The sequence below is a fragment of the Sinohyriopsis cumingii genome, chromosome 6 (genome assembly GCF_028554795.1).
Source record: "Sinohyriopsis cumingii isolate HCF-2022 chromosome 6, ASM2855479v2, whole genome shotgun sequence".
Lineage (NCBI taxonomy): Eukaryota > Metazoa > Mollusca > Bivalvia > Unionida > Unionidae > Sinohyriopsis > Sinohyriopsis cumingii.
In genome coordinates, this window is record NC_142966.1 from 39892145 (window position 1) to 39913299 (window position 21155).

At 35.8% G+C, this 21155-nt stretch overlaps 1 protein-coding gene across 1 annotated transcript in view; it reads right to left on the reverse strand.

The window, feature by feature from the left end:
- Nucleotides 1-486: 486 nt before the first annotated feature.
- Nucleotides 487-21155, reverse strand: part of LOC149796755 (N-alpha-acetyltransferase 15, NatA auxiliary subunit-like) — a 95280-nt gene continuing 74611 nt past the window's right edge. Inside the window, exons 19-22 of the mRNA XM_089961409.1 lie at nucleotides 20619-20717; nucleotides 17685-17831; nucleotides 15259-15362; nucleotides 487-12159 (exon numbers count right to left, since the gene is read on the reverse strand). Of these exons, the coding sequence (XP_089817535.1) occupies nucleotides 11989-12159; nucleotides 15259-15362; nucleotides 17685-17831; nucleotides 20619-20717 (521 nt within the window). The 3' untranslated portion in view covers nucleotides 487-11988. The remainder of the gene's footprint in view (nucleotides 12160-15258; nucleotides 15363-17684; nucleotides 17832-20618; nucleotides 20718-21155) is intronic.

Below are 21155 nucleotides of genomic sequence, written 5' to 3' on the forward strand. Positions count from 1 at the left end.
AGAAGAACGGACACGTGATGTCACTTTAGATACAAATACCCATGAGCGTTCACATAATTGACAAGTGCCAATATATTATAACATAGAATAATTGAAGACATTGTGTTGGGGTGTCTACAGTGGGTGCTTCTTTCAACGACTTATGTGCGACTGCACTGTTGTAGCAAGTTGTATAGTCCAGAAGTTGTATTGGCTATCTTCTTCACAATCCTCCACTGAATCTACTGACAGTAACAATTGTAGTCAAAGCTGTAGCATGCATTTTAACATGGACCCCCCCCCCCCGATATCCTATACTACTTATCTTCATCTTTCTGTCCATTTACACATGAACAGCTATAAACTGCAAGCCTAACATGCTGATTTAGCAGAGGAGTTTCCAAAGGCTTCAATTCAAGTGTACTAATTACTGTATTCCATTCAAACATCAACAAATTTTGGTACAAACTGGTGTCCTTGTCTGTGGGTGAAAATAATATTAATTGCTTGTTGAAGTTTTTAACCTTTTATTTTAAAATCGTGTGAATGTCTTTCATCAATGACAGATTTATGAAGAAATTAAATATGCATGGTAGAAAGCTTACAAATTTTCATACAAAATATTTTACATAGGTTTAGAATGCTTGTATACCATATACAGGCACTTGCACTCAGTCACATCAATAGACAAACATACAACAGCTAGCATTTAGATCTTTCTTAAACGAAGACAAAGCAACTCTGAATAGCTTTGGCCTATGTACCATATGACAGTATGTTAAAAATGTCAACAATAATTTCCAATGTTATTTATTATTCCTCTAAATGTTTAGCGGATTACTCTGGTTCATCTGTTGGAATAATTTAAATTTTGCAATGTACAAATAAAAAGTCTTATGCAGTTTATCTGACACATGCTTTTGAGAAAACAAATTATAGATGGATCTATTTTTGTATTATTACACAAACATGTTCGACTTTGAATAACATTCAATAACCTGCTCCCATTCTATCAATGATATGCTAAAGATACACATCTGATAAATACAAGTTAAATGTGGTCAATATAGATTATTTCCAACACTTGTATTTATATAGTTCCAAAAGTTTTCTAAAATAAAGTAAAATTGTTGATCTAGCCACTTACATTGAACATCAGATCAAAAAGTTTAACAGCAGTAAAAACTAAGGCACAATAATTCATTTTGCATAATGTAGCCACCTATCTTAAAGATTCCAAATCAGCATTTCTTAAATGAATTTTTCATTCACTCACAATTATTTTAACAAATGTTAATTTTTGTGATCTAGAGATGAAGCATTTCCACTGAAGTCCATTTCTAAATGCTTTGTCACACTTTGGACAAGTATTCAGTTTTTAAGGACCATGTATAATTAATTGTACAGTAAGCAAACCAATTTAAAAAAAACATTAAATACTGTGCCAGGTCTGCTTCTACTTTTCATGATAAAATAGCTAATTAACAACATACTAAACAATGGCAGGGCAAACAGGACTCTGAACAAAACAGACCATTTCAATTTCTTTGGTCACAGTGACAAAAATTCAACTTGGACTAGACACTCTAAAATTCTTGTTGTAGGGTTTAACGCCATTTTTTCAGCACACGATAGGCTATAAATGGCGGCCATTATTAATGGTGGAGAAAGAACCCGTGAAAGCCCCAGAAAGAACCATCGACCCACAAGAAGCTGCTGGCAAGCTTTCTCACACACCCACATTGGCTGAATCCGAGACTCAAACCCACTCAGAGGTGAGATGGCAGTGATCCGTAACGGAAAGCACTTTAGACCACTCGGGGCCCCCTAAAATTCTTGACACATGTGGCGATCAAATAGCTACTGATGAAAATGGGGTATCATCCTTTAAATACAGGAATAAATTAAATCAGTAGATTCAGCAGCACGGTTAGTGACTGCACCTGTTCACCTCTACTCAGCACACCATTACTTTTATTAGATGGGGTCTTTACAAAATTAACAGGGTGGGGTTGTTCATTTAAATGGCACTTTGAACACACTGGAAATATTGTGCAGAGATATTGGACAAAAAGATGCCAAATTCCAAGGACATGCTGAGGTTGCCAGCATGGTCTGGCATGGGCAGGTATAGAACCAGCAACTTATGTTATCTGCCAGTTTTGATAGATACTTGTAAAAATGAGAACCCGATTAAAACTTGCAATATCCATATGCCAGATTTTGTACTTGCTATTAAGATACAATTAATATTACATTGTTTTCTCAACACCCTTCTTCAGCACATGATAGACATAGCGCCCAGTATATCTGGTGGAGGGAAAAACCCGGAAACCCCAGGAAGAACCACTGATCCATGGGAAGCTACTGGTAAGCTTTCTCACATACCTGTGTTGTCCAAGCCAGAGATTTGAACTTGCTCAGAGAGATGAGATGACAGTGATCTGTACGTGGAAGCACCTTAGACCACTTGGCCACACAGGGCCCCATGAGAAGTATACCATATAATTGAAAAGAAAGAAATATGTAAAAGAGCACCATGAATGGAACATTTGATGCCCATGTGTAATAGTCCTCTATGCTGGCACTGGTAGAGTATGTTGGCTACGGAAATTACTGCACAATCAATCAATATGTTTGGGACCTTTGGTCAAGCTGGTATGCTGGCCTGAATTAAACATGCAGCGCAGAAACCATTATTTTTAAGAAAAAAGATTACCATGATCATGATCTCCGGCCTGTAAACTTCAAAATTTAAATATTTCCTAATTACTCCAAGTGCATCCACAAAGTTTGGTCAAGAAACTTTAGTCCAAAACAAAATTATGCAAATTCAATTTAAACTGAGCCAGAATAACCAGACATTTTGATCGAAAAATTAGCAGGACTATTGTACACACTAAGCGCAAGACCTCCATGAACTTCAGGTTAAGGTCTACAATGAAAGTTATTGTACAAAAAAGAACTTTTGGTGTTAGATTTCAGACAATGACTTTGGCCTTTAGACCATAATATCAATAAGATCCTTTCTTAACCATGATTGGCATTCACAAACTTTGATGAGAGTACAATGTAGATTTTGTGCAGAAACCATATTTATTCTCTGTCATGGTAACCTGGACCTCTCACATCCAAATCATAAGGCTCTTTCCTTCCCAAAGTGCAAGCCATTTGCAACATTTGCTCCACGAATGTGATGTACAATAATTATTATGTGGAAACCATTTTTCTTCTTTGAAGCAAAGTAACCTTTAATTCTAACCATTTATCCTAAAATCAGTAGATTTCTTCTACATTGCTAGAGCAAGCCATCTTTAAAGTCTTGTAAACGTTGATGGTACAGAAATCAAGTTATTGTGCAAAAATGAAATTCATAGCATACAGATGGACATGGCAACATATGGTGGGCATCAAAAATAATAGGTGTTAACTTGTACATGTAAAGAATTATGAAAATATATGCATTTTCCAATGCAACATTGAAAATAAATGAATAACATCAAAAATTAAAAGAACAGGAATTTAAGTGATGGTTGAAATACAAATCTAATCTGAAATGTCAATCTTTTCATGAGGATCTATATAGGCTGAAATTCATCCATCAACTACTGACCATCAGGAAAATCACTACAATTACCTATTTTTAGAGTCAAATGACTTCAACTCACATCAGATAGATCCGTTAACATTCCGACTAGGATCCAATCTGTCACTATGATGCACCAGCTGACTAGGGTCAGGGCTGCTATTTTAAATTTTTAATGGACAATACAGGCCCTGATCTACTAGCGCATCACCACTGTTGTATGAAGGCTTTCTTCCAAATAGGTCAACTGGCCCACAACCTTTAAAAAAAATGGGTTATCTACTGGTTGGCATAGTAAAGACAAGTTGTTGTTGGTGGTGGTGTTGGGTTTAACGCCATTTTCCAGCACATAATAGGCTATACATGGCGGCCAGTATTAATGGTGGAGGAAGAACCTGGGAAATCCCCGTAAAGAACCACCGACCCTCGAGAAGCTACTGGCAAGCTTTTTCACATAACTACATTGGCCGATTCCGAGACTCGAACCCACGCAGACAGAGGTGAGATGGCAGTGATCTGTAACGGAGAGCGCTTTAGACCACTAGGCCACTCAGGGCCCCAGTAAAGACAAGTAAGAGTATTAATAATGCTAAATAAGAAAGAAATACTGATGTCACACAAATACCTAAACCTGCAATTTTGAAAGAGTTCCAAGGAATGTCACAATGTTATTAATTTCCAGTTAACGCCATCCCATGAATAAGAAACACTGCCTGAGATCATTTTGACAGAAGTATTTGTTACATTTCAAACTGAGGCCAAGAGGCTGTAGTCAATCAACAATATTGAGATGCATCATGTGACCATGATCACAAATCCATAATACAACAAAGTATAGCCAACTATCACAGTATAGGACACAAGTTTAGATTTCTGCAAAATGCAATTAGCGATTAATTCTTGCATCAACTGTGTGTATTTCACAAACAAATAGTCATAGTCTAACAATTCTGCAAAGGGTGTCACAATGATTACAAACATGTAGTGACTAGGCCCATGATCACAAACATGCAGCGATTAGGCACATTAAAACAAACATGCAGCAATTAGGCCATGATCACAAACATCCAGCAATTAGGCCAAAATGCACTCTTAGCGCATAAAAACCTGTCATTATCAACCCAGCCTTAACCATTAGCAATCAAAAATGAAAAGGGAACATTAGAAGTTATCAGAAAGAACATGTGCACCTTACTTACTTCAAGTATTAACCAGTTTTTAATGACTGCACAGACTTACGAGAGTAGTTGTTGTTGTTGTTGTTGTTGTGGGGTTTAATGCCATTTTTCAGCACAAGATAGGCATTACATGGTGGCCAGTATTAATGGTGGAGGAAGAACCCGGGAAAACCCCGGAAAGAACCACCGACCCACGAGAAGCTACTGGCAAGCTTTCTCATATACCCACATTGGCTGAATCCGAGACTCGAACCCACGCAGACAGGTGAGACGGCAGTGATTCATAACGGAGAGCGCTTTAGACCACTCGGCCACTACTTACGAGAGTATATTTTTTGTCTATCTGTCCATCTAAAAATTAATCCAAAGACCCAACAATGTTTCTCAACCATGTGAGATATCTCAAAGTATGTCCAAATTTAAAGATCCCCAACAGTGCTTCATATTATCTTGTCATATTATATATATATATATATATATATATATATATATATATATATATATATAATGTGACTGATATTTTTTAAAACAATCTGCAGAAATTTCAAAATACGATACTGAAAACTTTAATGTACATTACAGTGTAATCCCCAGCTTCATTTCACATGTACTGAAATTAATTCAATGTACCATCTAGTAACGTAAGCATTCATCTAGTGACTGGACTTCTTTCTTATTTCAACAGTACGAACTCATCTGGTGACTGGACTTACAGTAAGTGTTCATCGTGTCTGGACTTCTTAGTCACTTCAACAGAATGCAGTCTTTCCAGCATTTACTACTGATTTAGAAATAATTGTTACCTACCTAAACATGTGTATTGATGAATATATATATCAAGGAAAATGTACAATTAATTACATTTGACAGTTTTGCATAAAAAATCCATGTCTCTGATGTCAACATTATTAACATTACTTTGTCAATGAATTTTGATTAGTTTTATTTCAATATCTTTGACTGATTTGCACTAAATGAGCTGATGAACCAAACAATTAGAACTACTGAAATAATGATTATAACCAGCATGCTGGATTTCTGTCTGCTAGATTATACTGGAAATAAATCAGAAAACTTCCTTAGCAACTCAACAAAACATTATGTCTAATGTAGGTACTGTTTTTCCGGTCAGATGGTGCATTTCCGAGAAAACGCTAGAAAGGCTGAATCATGTGCTCTAGACAAAGACAAGATGCAAAATTATGTTAAAATTTAAAATCGACATAATGAGAAGTTGCATGGATTTTTTTTTTACCACCTGCATAATATAACATTTTTTCAAAGTGACTAGGATTACATTTACATTTTAATATAGTGTGTAGTTTCTAAAGGTATCCTTCCATAAATATCAGATAAGAATGAAGAGCACAAATTTTGCAATGAAATCTTGTTAAATTTTTTTTATGCATTTTAAACACACTGAGAACAAAATGTTTTCACATAACGATTACATGGCCCACAAATCATGTCAAACAGTAGTAGGGTTGCTTAGCTATGGACACATTTACAAATATGCTTCTATACACAATTTGATACACAAACTTTCACATATACACTCTAAATTTATAAATAAGTAAAATTTGTTTCTTTACATGTGATTTGATTGAAATGAAAAACTCTGGATTTGTTCCTCAATGACAAATAATAATAATAATAATAATAATAATAATAATGATGATGATGCAAGGTATTATTGTAACATGCCATATACATTAATCAGAGATAAAACAGTTAATCAAAATTCTAATAAGTTTTTTTAAAATACAGATTCTAAGTTTCAAACTTCAATAGCAACAATTAACATGATCGGGTTATTGTTTCTTTAAAAAAAAGTTACAAATCTTGTAATTTCTGGCAGTTATGACTAATGAACCAGGACTGCAGTTTCACTAAAGCAGACTCTTATCACTGCACCATCCTGGGAACTTGAAATCAAGGTACAAGTGTTCTGATTAATGTTGATCCATTGGTGTACCTCCATTGTACCTAATCTCCATGGTGTACCTCCATTGTACCTAATGCCCATTGGTGTACCTCCATTGTACCTAATGTCCATTGGTGTACCTGCCTTGTACCTCACCGACAAAAGTGTCAACACAAAACTTAAACACAGATGCTGCCTCTATCAGTGGAAAAGTGATACATGTGTTTAACCCAATCTAATTAAAAATGAAACTAACTTTTAAGTAGGTCCAACAGGCACTGATAAAAGGTTATGTTTTGGTGATCCTTTAGAATTACTGTTACTACTATTTTTAGTAAACCGTCAGATAAAGTACTGAATTTCATGTTAGAGACAGTTATTGTTTTGGTATGTTTTGAATAACATTTTTCACATTCATAAATGTAAAACATGTGCATGGAAAATTGAAAAACAGGTCTAAAGAACGTGAATTTGTCAGTATCCGTCAGTTATGTCTGAGATTTTAATCACTGTCAGAATGTTTATGCAAGCAGGGCAAAAAAAACATGCCCTGCGCTATAACAGTTGGTCCAAGCTCAGGAGATAATGAACTTTGCAGGTTTTCGTGTACAGACAATGACCCAAGACAAAAGGATTAAGGATAAGTTCATGAGATAATGAACTTTGCAGGTTCAAGTGTACAGACAATGACCTAAGAAAAAAAGATTAAGGACAAGTTAAAGCTAAAAACTGTTATGACAACAGTAACAAACTGCTACCTTTGTGGTGTGGCCGAAGCTATGACTTTTACCAAGCTAAACAGTAAAAAGAAATAGGAAATTTAGTTGTAACCTTGAATTAAAAATTTTCATTATCAATATAAAAGGTAGGATAGTACATTTTTGTGATGGATGTGTTATTTTGTGCTTTCAACCGTGCTGCATATAAAGCCAAATTTGTTAAGTGATAAAAACTGACAGATGGCATTGAATATCCATTTCAAACCAATGAATCTGACAATGAAAACATTCAAGGTTTGTGGTAATTGGCCGAGTTGCAATGTCTTTGACAGACAGTAGTGTAATGTAAGAAAGAAAGAAAGGTATAATTTATTCTCAAGCTGAATTAATGATAAAAGAGAATTTATGTAAATACATAATTTGTCATTGGACTAATAATTTAATAATCTGAAAAGAAAAGCAAGAAAACATGGGTATCTATTATGATAAATGCTGGTAGATAAAGAGTGCATAATAAATTTAATGAGAACAAGATCTGGAATGGAAAAATCTATGGTGCAGCTCATTTCTGGTCAACCATATATTCTAATATGTTGATGTTTTCCCAGAGTTACTTGGATCACATGATCAAATGTTTATTGCAACAAGGAGTGTCCAAGGAAAATATGAAATAGTTATGGTGGCAAAACTGTTGAAGCTCATAACATATCTCATCTTTTTTGTACCTACATTATGCACTACAATTTTCCTTTTTTTCTCTTTGTTGCATTAAAATATTGCATGTTGCCTGATGTCTGGAGGGTGAGGGACAAAGTGTATTACCCATGAGATCCCAAGTGCAACAGTTTCAATCAAATGACAATAAGATGACATACCAGTAGTAGATCACTAATTCACATGCCAAGTCACCCTACCTTGCTCACTGAAAATGGCACAGATCCTAAATGTGCCTATTTAACATGAAACAGATATTCCGACTGAATGCAGGATCTACTACCTACTAATCTGTCAATTCTCCAGACAGAGGTCTTTGTCTTACATGCATTATTTTGGGGTACATCTATTGCACCAGCAAAGCTAGGACCCGCATGTCACACTCAGTACAAGCACCCTGACCCCAAAAATGGCACAGGATAAATCGTTTACCTACATAAAGAACATAATCCACCATGGGGTTTATAAAATAAGTCTGAACTAAAACCTAAAACACCATTTTTCTTTGACTATCTATGACCTCCTGGTCAGAACTTGCTCGTACATCTCCAAAGGAATCATCTCAGCTTCATAGTAATTTATTCTGAATATAATGTAGGGTTGATTTAGTGGGAAATAATCACGATGGAGTTGGTCATTTTGCAGAAACTTGCAGACAAAGTGAACTTGACTTCACCATGCATTGATTTCATGCCATTCCCTCAACCCCTTTGTTCTGAATACAATGTATTAATCACCGAAGCAAAATGTCAACTTTTGTGAAAATGTTTCCATTAATGATAAAGATGGAAAGTTGAAATAAATTTTGGTATAAATCTGCTTATCTAAGTGGCATAGATTATACTATGCGTGGAATTCCTGCTAAAAATTAAAGCATGATTCTTAAAATAGGACAACATTAAATTTGTTTAGTCCATTTGGAAAAGAAGGTCAAATGCAAATAAAATTATTTCATTCAATATCCTTGAAACATATGCAGCAATGACTTTTACCACAGAAACAGGTTTTTAGGAACCATAACCAATTTTCACTGTGATTTAAGGCAGTAACTATGAAGCAAAATAAGAAAAAGTACTTATTTTTAAAAAGGTTTTAATATTTCATCTGCATTTTATTCATCTGATACAAAAATAAAAGTCTAAAGTGACTATTTTAAAAATAGCAATTTGGAACTTTCTGCACTCACTTCCTTCTTAATTTTGCAGCTTTCGCCTTATTCTTGCTAGAAAAAGCTGTTTTAATCTAACTGATGGGAGAAATTATTTGACCCAGAAAGAGTCTAGCACTGACACCCTGGAGATGAAGATCTAGCATAAGTAGAGCTGCAACTAATGCCAAAATGTTGTATTCAAATAATCACAGAATGAATTTGGAGAGGTATAAAATCCATCCTTGTCTCTCTATCTCCTTTGATTTTTATAAGCACCCTACACATTCCGGGGCCCCGAGTGGCCGAGTGGTCTAAAGCGCTCTTCGTTACGGATCACTGCCATCTCACCTCTGTCTGCGGCGGTTCGAGTCTAAGATTCAGCCAATGTGGGCATGTGAGAAAGCCTGCCAGTAGCTTCTCGTGGGTCGGTGGTTCTTTCCGGGGTTTTCCGGGTTCTTCCTCCACCATTAATACTGGCCGCCATGTATAGCCTATCGTGCTGAAAAATGGCGTTAAACCCCACAACAACAACTACACATTCCATAAATGCTGGACTAAAAACACAGTGAACTCAGCAGTCATTTAGTTCTAACTGATATTTTATTGGTTTTAAGAAAATTGTTTTATCAAAGGAATTTGAGTGGTATTTTCCATGCTCTCTTCAGATTCAGTGTGACCATGAAAAGTTCCTTTCGTACTGAAGATGGATGGTAAAGATGGGCAGGCATTCGATTACCTGAGAGGTTAAATGCAGGGACTATCTCAAAAATTAATCTGGGAAGTGATTTCTTCACAATCCAAATTGAACAGAAATAGGACCACTTTTATTTCAATAAATCTGGAAATGTTTACTTCAGGTCCCTAAAAACTGACTGCCTATAAACTGCCCAAATCAGACACCGGGAGTTTCTGCTTTAGACACGAGAAACTTGTATTCGTGCTTAATAAATAGCTCTTTTAACTGAAACCCAAACACAGCATCTTGTATTATGTAACATACATAGCAGTAGGTGTGAAATGGTCTTGTAGCTTTTGTAAACACCTTAATGCAACCTATACCTTGGCCAGGTACAAGGGAAGTAGTTCTCTATCTAAACAAATTTTCAAGATGGCTACTGTGGCAGCTATACAAGACCCCACATCTGCAAGGTAGCCACAATGATGGCATTTTCAGGGTTAGTCAGTTTCATTTATGACAACTAGATATTATAAGAACTCTTTTTGTGAAAACACCATGTTTAATGCCATTTTTCAGCACAGTACATAGTGGCCAGTGTATCTTGTCAAGGAAGAACCCGCAAAAGCCCATGCTGGAGGAGCCTGAGACTCAAACCCTCAAAGACCAAGGTGATGTTATCTGAAAAAGCAAGTACCGCTATGACAGCTATATGCAAGAGCAGTAACATCTTTTGGGACCAACTAGACCATGGGATGAATATGTGTTTTAAAGTTTCATGGCAAGTAATTTAGGAGGATTAGTGATAACAAACTTGTACTTAAGGACGGAAGGATATAGGAGAGACAATATATTATCTAATAAGCTCTTCTGGTCTAAAATGAAGAGCTAAATATGAAATATTCTCACAGAAATTTAACTTCACCCTGATAACAATAGCTTTGTACTAATGCACAGCAAAAACGGAGTGCAGCAAGTAACAGCACACTCATCAACCCCTACAACTTTAATAGTTTTGTTCCAAAGTCATATCACATGGCATATTCGTTGAAAAATGAAGCTGACAGCTGCATCATTGACTATTTAGAGAATAAAGAAATGGATAGTGTCAATTCCACAGTCAACAAGTGCTTTGAAAATGTAGAAATATATTTTCAGTTAACTCTCCGAGGTAAGATGATTAGGGCGAGAGTGGGTGGTAATGGTATGCGAGACTGACTGTAACTGCTTCCCACAGAATGAAGATCTAACAGTTCATAAACTGTTTGGAGTTCTGCTGACTAATATGACCCCATTTCTATATTATGTTCTTCATGAACTGGTTGCACGTATCTTTTGCAAAATGTCTGCATGACAATGAAAGAGTGATGTTTACAACAATACAACCATTTAGAATTCTGACATTATTATCTTGTGAGCTGGAGTTTGAAACTAAGGCGATTAATCTGGTTTGAAGTTATTCCCTTCTGAACAAGTTTACATTTAACCTTGCTTATTTCTTTTGCAAAATGCTGTGAAACTTGACAAATAATCAGAAGAATATACCAATTTACCTGCAAAAGAAGTATTCTAATTCGATCCTTCGGTTATTTGTAATAAGTATAATCAAAGGGTTGATGAAATGGCACCTGAAAAAGGAAATGCTATGTTTGCTGCCCACTAATGTGGACTCTGCAAAATTACTGTCACACCTATCACACAAATACAGTCACACAATGCACACCCAACTCTTCCACAGCCTGTGTATATGGTTAATGGGAAGAAAGTCAATTGAAGATCTACCATACAAAGCCCAGAAATAATCCCAACAGCCTATCTCAAACAAGGAACCTAGCAAAGTCTGTTCTAGAGTCATGAAAGAGCAAAAATGGTGATCCCAAGTTGCTTATTGGCTATTGGGTGAAAAAAATGTATCACACTTTGATTTGTACTCAAGTCTTTCAGATGAGTCTCTGTATACTTTGTATCCAGTAATGGCACAACAGCTGTACAAGGGAGACAATCCATAATTTCATTCTGCACACACGACTTGCATTGCTCATTCAATAAATGGTCTGAAGTCTTAAGAAGCTGTTCCATTGGCTACAATTTGATCAGGTTGACTATTAGCAGGGATGATGAAGGAAGGAGCACATGGGAAGAGATTGTGACATTGTACTTGGTAGTCCTGTACAGCCTTCTCACACTTTCCAAACTCGCCACGGCACATGTATTCCAGCACCTCAATACAGTTCTAAGGAAAAGAAAAAAGATAATACTTAAGTTTCTTCCAAATATCTCAGTTTGTAATTTGGAGATTGTGAATATATGTAGAAAGAAGACAATTCTGATCTAGAATCCACAAGTGCTCTTCATTTTTTACAACAACAAATAAAAAATCCGATTTTTCACTAAAGCCTGATTTTTAAAAAAATCAGAAATAAGTGACAAGTGATTAGTGACATTTAGGCAAATGCTGCCTTCTTTCCCCACTATCAACCTTTGAGCTTTTGGTTCCCATGTCAATCATCATCAATTTCTGTTGGTACAACTTCATCTGGAACATGTGCTTACAATCAAAATTAACAATAGACTTTGCACTCAAGAGATGCTGAGATGCTACTTTGCCAATATCAGTGCAAACTGATTTTGTCTCCCATATTTTTCAAAATTATCACTATTTTAAAAGGAATTTTGAGACCCTTTCAACATGTAAAAATATTGGGTTTTATTGGTCATTGCGAGGCTTACGAAAATAGGGATTTTATAGGTTACAGTAGGACATAAAAATATCAAAATATGATAGACTATAAATGTTGGCCAGAGTATTTGGTGGAGGAAGAACCTGTGAAATCCTCGTGAAGAAACACCAACCCATGGGAAACTCCTGGCACACTTTCTCACATACCCATGTTGTCCAAGCTGATCTTGAATCTACTCAGACAAAAGTGAGGTGTCAGTGATCTGTAAAGGTGAGTGCCTCAGACCAACTGACCACTTGAGATTTCCCATCCGTTCTGGAGTTCTTGAAGCAGTATGGCCAAACTCAATGTTCCAACAGCACCACTTTATTAAGACCAAGTAGACCTTGGGTTGAATAGTCACATTAAATTTCTTGGCAATCCTTCGAGTAGTTTAGGAGAAGTAGCAATTACAAACTTATGCCAACAGCAGGATGGATAGCCGACAAAACAATAGGCCATCATGTAAGCTCTTCTAAACAGGAGTGTTAAACATGTACATCGTCATGATTTAACAGAAATTGCCAGCAAATTAAATGTAGCTCACAGTGGCCATCTCTGGCTGCAAGGGTGTGGAACTAAAAGATGCCTCCATTTATCAAGTGTCACAAAATTTGAAATATACAATACCCAATAAATTAACTTAAAACACAACATTTCAACTAAGTAACTGAAATAGAAATATAGATCAAAAAGACCAATTTTCTCAAGAAGGGTGTTGTACTTATCAATATGCATCTCCTCACAATGTTTTACAATTCTTGGGAAAATAAGATGCATTGTGCATGCCAGATATGCATGTGGTCATGAAAGCAACAAAACTGAAAAGACCAATGCTCTAGCAGCTAAAAAGAATTTCAAGGAATTCAAGACCATTTCTTCCTTTTAACCACTGTGTAAACTATATAAGGATATTCTTCAGCAATAACAAGATTTTCAAATTAGCTGCTGTGGTGGACTGGATGACAGTTATTGGCACTCTTTTCATTCAGGGTCAACAAGACAGAAGAATTCTGGTGGAAACCCCATGCTAACATGAATTTCCATTCAGGATCAACAATACAGAAGAATTCTGGTGGAAACCCCATGCTGACATGACTTTACAATTATCTGAAGTAATGACAAGATTGTCAAGACAGCTGCCAGGGTGGTAATACTAGCACCATTCTGATTTAGGATCAAACAGAACATAATTCTTTTGGTGAAAGCACAATACTGATGCAACCACCCATCTTGGATAACAAGATGTTTAAGATGGCCATTGTTGTGGCCATATTGAAGTTGGATTGGCATTATTTCATTTTCACTCAACTTGATACCATATGAAGTCTTTCAATGAAAACTCCACGCTCATACAGCCCTTCATTCAGGAGTAGTTAATAAAAAATTTCAAGATGGCCATACTGGATGTCTGAGCACCAATTTTAGAAACAGCAAAAAAAGATTTTTCAAAATTGCTACTGTTGTCTCCATAATTAATTTGCAAGCAGTACAGCTTTTAGTCTTTTAGAGAAAACCCCATGTTGACTTTCCATTCAGCAGGAGTCAGCATAAAAAGAATTTCAAGAAGGTTGCTTTGGTGGCCATCAGTTTGTCAGTGTTTTTATTCAAGAACAAGACCATGGGATGAATGTGTGTTTAATGGCCATTTGTCAAGAAGTTATGAAGCAACAAACAAACTTGCACAAATGGATAGATGAATGAAGTACAACAGTCCTTACGTTCTACGCTCATAAACTAAAATATAAAATATGATGAGCCTTTTTTTTGTAAGGGTCTGGTAATACCAATGATGAATAAACATTAAACACAAAATTTAACCCAAGGTAGTGAAACAGGCAACATGGGAAAATTTCCAACTTCTACAAGGAAAGAACAGTAATGCATCCCCTCATTCTACTGAGGATAGTATTTACACAGCATGTGAAAAACTGAATTGGTCACAATTGAAATATAAAATCTTAACCTTTTCTCCTCTTTCCTTTATATTGCAATGATGAGCCCGTTCTTTTTTATAGCAATTTCCTGATTGTTCTGGAACCTTTGTACAAACAATCTGAGTGAAGCATGTAGAGCACCTGAATGGACATCACTGGTGGTCTGCACGTCAGTTTGAGAACCTCTAATATGATGTAATAATTTTAGCATGAACAGTGCTTGAGAAATACACTTACGACAATGTACTCAAACTTAATTTTCAGTGTATACAGGGCGCAAAATAACCTGTGATAACAACAAAACTTGATAAAAGGATGTATAAATAATTACATGCATGTACAAAGCTTGTCTGCTTTAGCACCCACACCAATGTAAATGCATGGAATGCCAATGAAAACGGCTAATGAAGACCTTGGAAGAAAGAAAGGTGCAAATGCAGTGACACTGTACTTTCACTGTGAGGGTGTCAATGCCTAGTTTAGTACTTGTCTGCTTGTACTGGTGAGCTAATTCATGATAAAATATGTCTGTCCATTAATCATTGCCAAGTCAGTCTTACAATCTCATGCCTAGTAACTATATGATCTAACATTATTATACATACAATCCTGTCATTAAAAGAAGATCACACATTAATGTATTAGAAAATATTTTTCACATTCTTTATCACCTACCTTAACATTGAGTCCAGAGAGATCCCATGAAAGTTTTGTAGCTAGATTCAAGGCCTTTTCCTGCACTTCAGGGGTTGGCTCATATTCATACATCATTTTGGCAGCTGTCAATCAAAACAAATCCATCCATAAATAATTGTAAATCTAAAAATAATTTAAGCTGCATGTGTGTGTGTGTGTGTGTGTGTGTACTGTTGTAAACCTTCCATATCAACAACTCCTCAAACATTGGTGCCCTAATGATACTGTAATTAAAGTTAGTTTCCAAAAATCATTTCCATTCTCTGTATCAGAGTTTGATCTTTTGTCCAATGTATTTTAATGATTTACAAATTTTGATAAAAGTTTCCTTGCCTGGAAAATTTGTTGTTGTTGTTATAGGGTTTAATGCCATTTTTCAGCACAAGATAGGCTATACATGGTGGCCAGTATTAATGGTGGAGGAAGAACCCGGGAAAAAACCACCGACCCACGAGAAGCTACCGGCAAGCTTTCTCACATATCCACATTGCCCGAGCCCAAGACTCAAACCCACGCAGGCAGAGGTGAGATGGCAGTGATCTGTGATGGAGACCACTTTAGACCACTTGGCCACTTGGGGCTCCATGTATGGAAAATTTGAGCTTGCCCCAAACATAACAGTAAAACAATAAGATAAAACAGAAAAAAAGGTATATTTTAAGGAAATTGCATTAATACTCATTGAAATTTTGGTTTCCTTTGTATCTTTTGGAACCTTACAACTATATGCTGATAGCTAAAGCCATCTATATATATATATATATATACATACACACACATGTAGATAGATATGTAGAAAGAGTAAAATGCAGATATAGCTGAAGAGTTGAAGCAGACATGTATGTGAATAGATAATAAATGGATAGGTTGAAAAGATGTTGGAAATGGATACATTTTTGAGAGGGTGGGTGGGTAATAATTTAATGATTTTTTAAAAAACCTCACGACTCAAAGATCTGTGAGCACTTATTTTATTCACTTACTCAGTCCCCTTCAAAGCGGCGATATCAATCAAATTATTTAAGAATTCAACTCTTAAGAATGATTTGAAAACACTTATTTTTTCCATTTAATTGTTTGCCCAGCAATATGTATCAAGTCTCATCTACTCATGTAAACAACATCATAAATGTTGCTAATGGGTGCTACATTTTCCTAAAATCAACTGCCATGTGCAAGCCAGTGTTCTTACTAAAATCAACTGCCATGTGCAAGTCAGTGTTCTTACTAAAATCAACTGCCATGTGCAAGCCAGTGTTCTTACTAAAATCAACGGCCATGTGCAAGCCAGTGTTCTTACTAAAATCAACTGCCATTTTGAAGTCAGTGTTCTTACTAAAATCAACTGCCATGTGCAAGCCAGTGTTCTTACTAAAATCAACTGCCATGTGCAAGCCAGACTTGGCTTCACTCTAACCTTTGACCACTAAAATCAATTGATGCCTGTTTCCAAGTGCAACCCATCTACAAAGTTTGGTCAAAGAACTTAGTCTTGAATAAATATCAATATGTGGAAATCACTTATTTTCTTGGAGACAAAATGACACTGATCTATAACCTTTTGATCCCCAAATCAATAAATCTGCACCTTACCAAGTGCAAGCTATCCAGAAAATTTGATCAAAGTACTGCATCTTAAAATCAAGGAATTGTGCAGACACTATTTTTCCTAATTGGGTCACAGTGACACTAACCACTTACCTTTTTTTTAAAACCCAAAATCAATTTGTCTTTATTATTCCAAGTACAGGCCATGTGCATAGATTGGTCAAAATAGTAAACCAGATCTAAACTTATTGTGCAAAAACCTTTTTTAAAATAGTTACACTGACCATGACCTTTTGACCCCAAAAATATTGAAAGGCATCTTTTTTTTTTTTACACCCGATGTGCTCGCCATCCACATAGTTTTGATGAAGTTAATTTTTCTTTTTTTCATTCAGTTACCTTGATCCTGAACTTTTGATACCAAAAACTGTAAGGCTTCTTCCTTCCTTATCCTAAATGCAAGTGATCCACAAAGTTTCAGTAAAGGTATGCTTTTGTGCAGAAATCATTTTTCTCTTTCAATTAGTGACCTTGACCTTTGGACTACACAATTATGCAGCTTCTTCCTTGCTGGAAGTGCAAGGCATCTATGAAGTTTGGTTAAGGTCCATGATTTGAAGTCGTCGTATGAAAACTAAAACTGGCACTGGATGGACTGACAGAGAATGTCATAAAATCAAATGCTCCACCATGCAACTGTCAAAAGAACTAGGAAAAGCTGGAATGATACTAAATCTGCATGTTTTAGGGATAGACACATAATATCGTTAAAATGGTAATGACAATATTGAGAAATATTGAATCTTCATATACATATGACACAGAATGCCTGAGCTTGTGATGTGCATGATACGTACCTGCTGCCCTGTGTAATACTGAGTTGCTATTCCTTTTAAGGAATTCTTCATTCAATGTCTTGGCATCCTTGTTACTGCAAATTCTTTCCAGTTCATGCTGGATTACCTTATGAACTGTCTCTGAGGACTCTCCCTTCTTCTGGTTAACTAGAATCAGATTGATAAACATTAAAAAGAAAAAAAACTACATCCATAATTTCAACATACACTTCTCAAAATAATTTAAAACCACACAAACTGATTACTGTTATGGAAATGGCGCTGCAACATATTAGTGACCTGACTATTTCAATACACTACAGTATCTTTCCAAGGTTCCTTGATCAACCGTACTTATTCCATGTAATTGAAAGTATTCATATTTTTTCCCACATTCGGGTTTCCATGTTTTTACCTGTTGTAATTATCTGGTCCTGGGCAAAAGGGGAATAAGCAAAGGAAGGCCTTGCATTCTTTATCAGAAATATCTATTTAGAAGGTTCCTTTATAAGGAGAAATTGCTGTCATTTTATGATTAATAACAATTTTCAAACTGTTCTACTAAAGAGAAAAAGACCTGTACTGTGTTCAAGATGTTACATTACTGTGATGATACAGCACAATGGCCAAGAAAATATCAGGACCAGTAAAATCTTTTATATCAAGAGAAGAGAGAGAATCATATCTGAGGAAGGATGGTTAATTTGCCTTTGGTGATGATCAAGAGGAGAAATAATTAGATAACAAAGAATTCTGTCCTTGGGACCAAGATAGAAATTGTTCTACCATAATTTGACATTTTTGCATTTTGAAATTAAGATTCTGGAAAATTCCATAAGTTGAATTTCTCATTTTTGAAACTTGAATACAATAAATGTTTAGTCCCTAAACTTCTGCCTATATGGTACATACAAAATTAACACTGCGGAATCAAGAAATTTGCGAAAACAAAAGTACCTTGAAGAGACTGACACTACTGACCAAAATGAATTTACAGGAATTTAAGATAAGATCGTTACTTCCTTTTAACTGTAGAGTGTTAAACATATCTTTGGTGTTCTTCAGCTTGATTTCCAAATAGTGGCCATATTTTATGTCAGATTTTTCATTTAAGACCAGGCAGACTTCATTAGAAGTCTTAGCTGAAAACCCAATGTTAACAAGGGAACAGTGACAACAAGATTTTAAAGACGGTTGTCATAGCAACTATATAGGATGTATGATGGGCACCATTTTTGTTTAGGACCAATTAAGTATTACAAGTCTATTGGTGATATGGTCATCGATTTCTGTGCAATTGTTGTTGTTGTTGTGGGGTTTAACGCCATTTTTCAGCACACGATAGGCTATACATGGCGGCCAGTATTAATGGTGGAGGAAGAACCCACAAAAAACCCAAAACAACCACCAACCCATGAGACGCTACTGGCAATTTGTGTGCAGTAAAGATAACAATCTTTTCAAAATCACCACCATGGTGTCCATATTGAGGGATAGTGCATAATTTTCATTTAGGACCAGTTTTTGACACAAGAATTCTGATGAAAAACCATGTCAAAATAACTTTCCATTTAACAGTAATAAGATTTTCAAGATTGCAACCATGGTGGTCATATTGGACATCAGATCGGCACCAAAAAAATACCTTGTGACTATATTTTGGTGGATTAACAATAATTATATATATATGTTCAAGATCGCTGCCATAGCGACCAATCTGAGCATCAGATTGGCACCTTTTCCATTGGGATCAACCAGGCATCATAAAAGAATTTTGGTGAAAGCAGAAAGTCGATAAGACCAGCCATCTATAAAAAGTAGTGATAAAATGGTTTTCAAGCTGGCCGCTGTGGTGGCCATGGAGATCACATTAGTAACATTTTCATTTATGACCAACTAGATATCACAATAAGTCTTTCAGTGAGAACCACTGTGTCGATATGACCATGCTTTTTGAAGTAATGATGACAGGATTTTCAAGCTGACAACTTTGCCAGCCATATTGGATCCCTGAGTGGCACCATTTTTGTTTGGGTCCAATTAAACATACCAATAAAAAAACAGGCCATGCTGATTTGATATGACCATCCATTCAGAAGTTCCAATAACATTTTTAAATGGCTATTGTGGCAGCCATATTGGATGTCTGTGTTTGTAAAGTTTCCTGACAATCATCCAAGTAGTTTAGCAGTGATAACAAAACAAACTTTTGCTGTGGACTGCAGGACAGACAACAGACCAGTCCATAAGTACTGTTGGTCCATTACCAGAATAGCTAAAAACAACTATACCCTAAGATCTAAAGTCTTACATTAGCTATCCTTGCATTTCTTCATCAGTCTTGCTGCCACTACAGCTCTGTAGGTAATGCACTTTCTGATGACAATTGAGAAATTCAAAATGTATCTGTGTTTATTATCCACAACTAAGCGAATGAAAAAAATTCACTGATATTTAGTGTAAAATCAGTAATATTCCGGTTGATTATCATTTCGCTTTTGTGTCTGTATTGTATATTCCCAAATTAAATCCATCACCAAAAAAATGGTTTTACTGCAACGATAACGTGTTTGAGCCCACAAACTTTTATCCCGAGATATTTCTTTTACAGCATGTAGAATCTAACCTTGCCAATCACCCTTCCCATATAATTTAACTATAGCTGACCTGTTGGTGAGCTGAAGCTCATAAAATAACCCTTGTGAAAGGAGTACATATTTATCAATAAACCTCAAGGAGCCATGAAAAGTAGATCAACTGACAATTTCACTTGACACATCTCAACATTACAGTTTGTCTCAAGGGGTGAATGAAAATAAGAATCATAACCAAGGTAAGATTAACAGCAAAGCTGACAGAGAGACAAATAGACAGACACAGACAAATCAAGTCCTATACAGTGCACACTTTATAAATACTTGCATGTATACGTAACATGTTTGCACTTTGTCTTACCTAATTTAAGGAACCTGAGTAGAGAGACATGCAGATGTGGATTGTCTGGGTCAACTTTGTGACTCCGCTTGAGAGACTGCAACATCAGTAACAGTTTACCTGAAATAAATTGGTCTGCTATGAAATAATGTCTCTATCTATTCAAATCATCTCTTAAATATTTTATACTACAAAACAATACCCTTAAAAAATGCTACTAAGAAATGCAAAGGCAGTACCAACTTATGCAATATACCTGGAGTGAATCAGTATAGTCAAACAACACTCATATATGTTGGCATAACGTCTTAAAAATGTATAAAACACTGATAACAGCAATGTCCAAAAAAAGGTTGTTGAGCAACCTGTTTTGGAATATGTCAATATATCTGCATATACTATATTTATATTTTATTTGTGCTCTAAAGTTACATCATAAAATAAGCAACAACCATTTGGGAATTAGCCACAACAAAAATATTTTTCTCAAAAATATATAGTTTAAATACCTGCATGCACATGAACCATAGCAAAATAAATAAAAAGGCAGGAACTCAC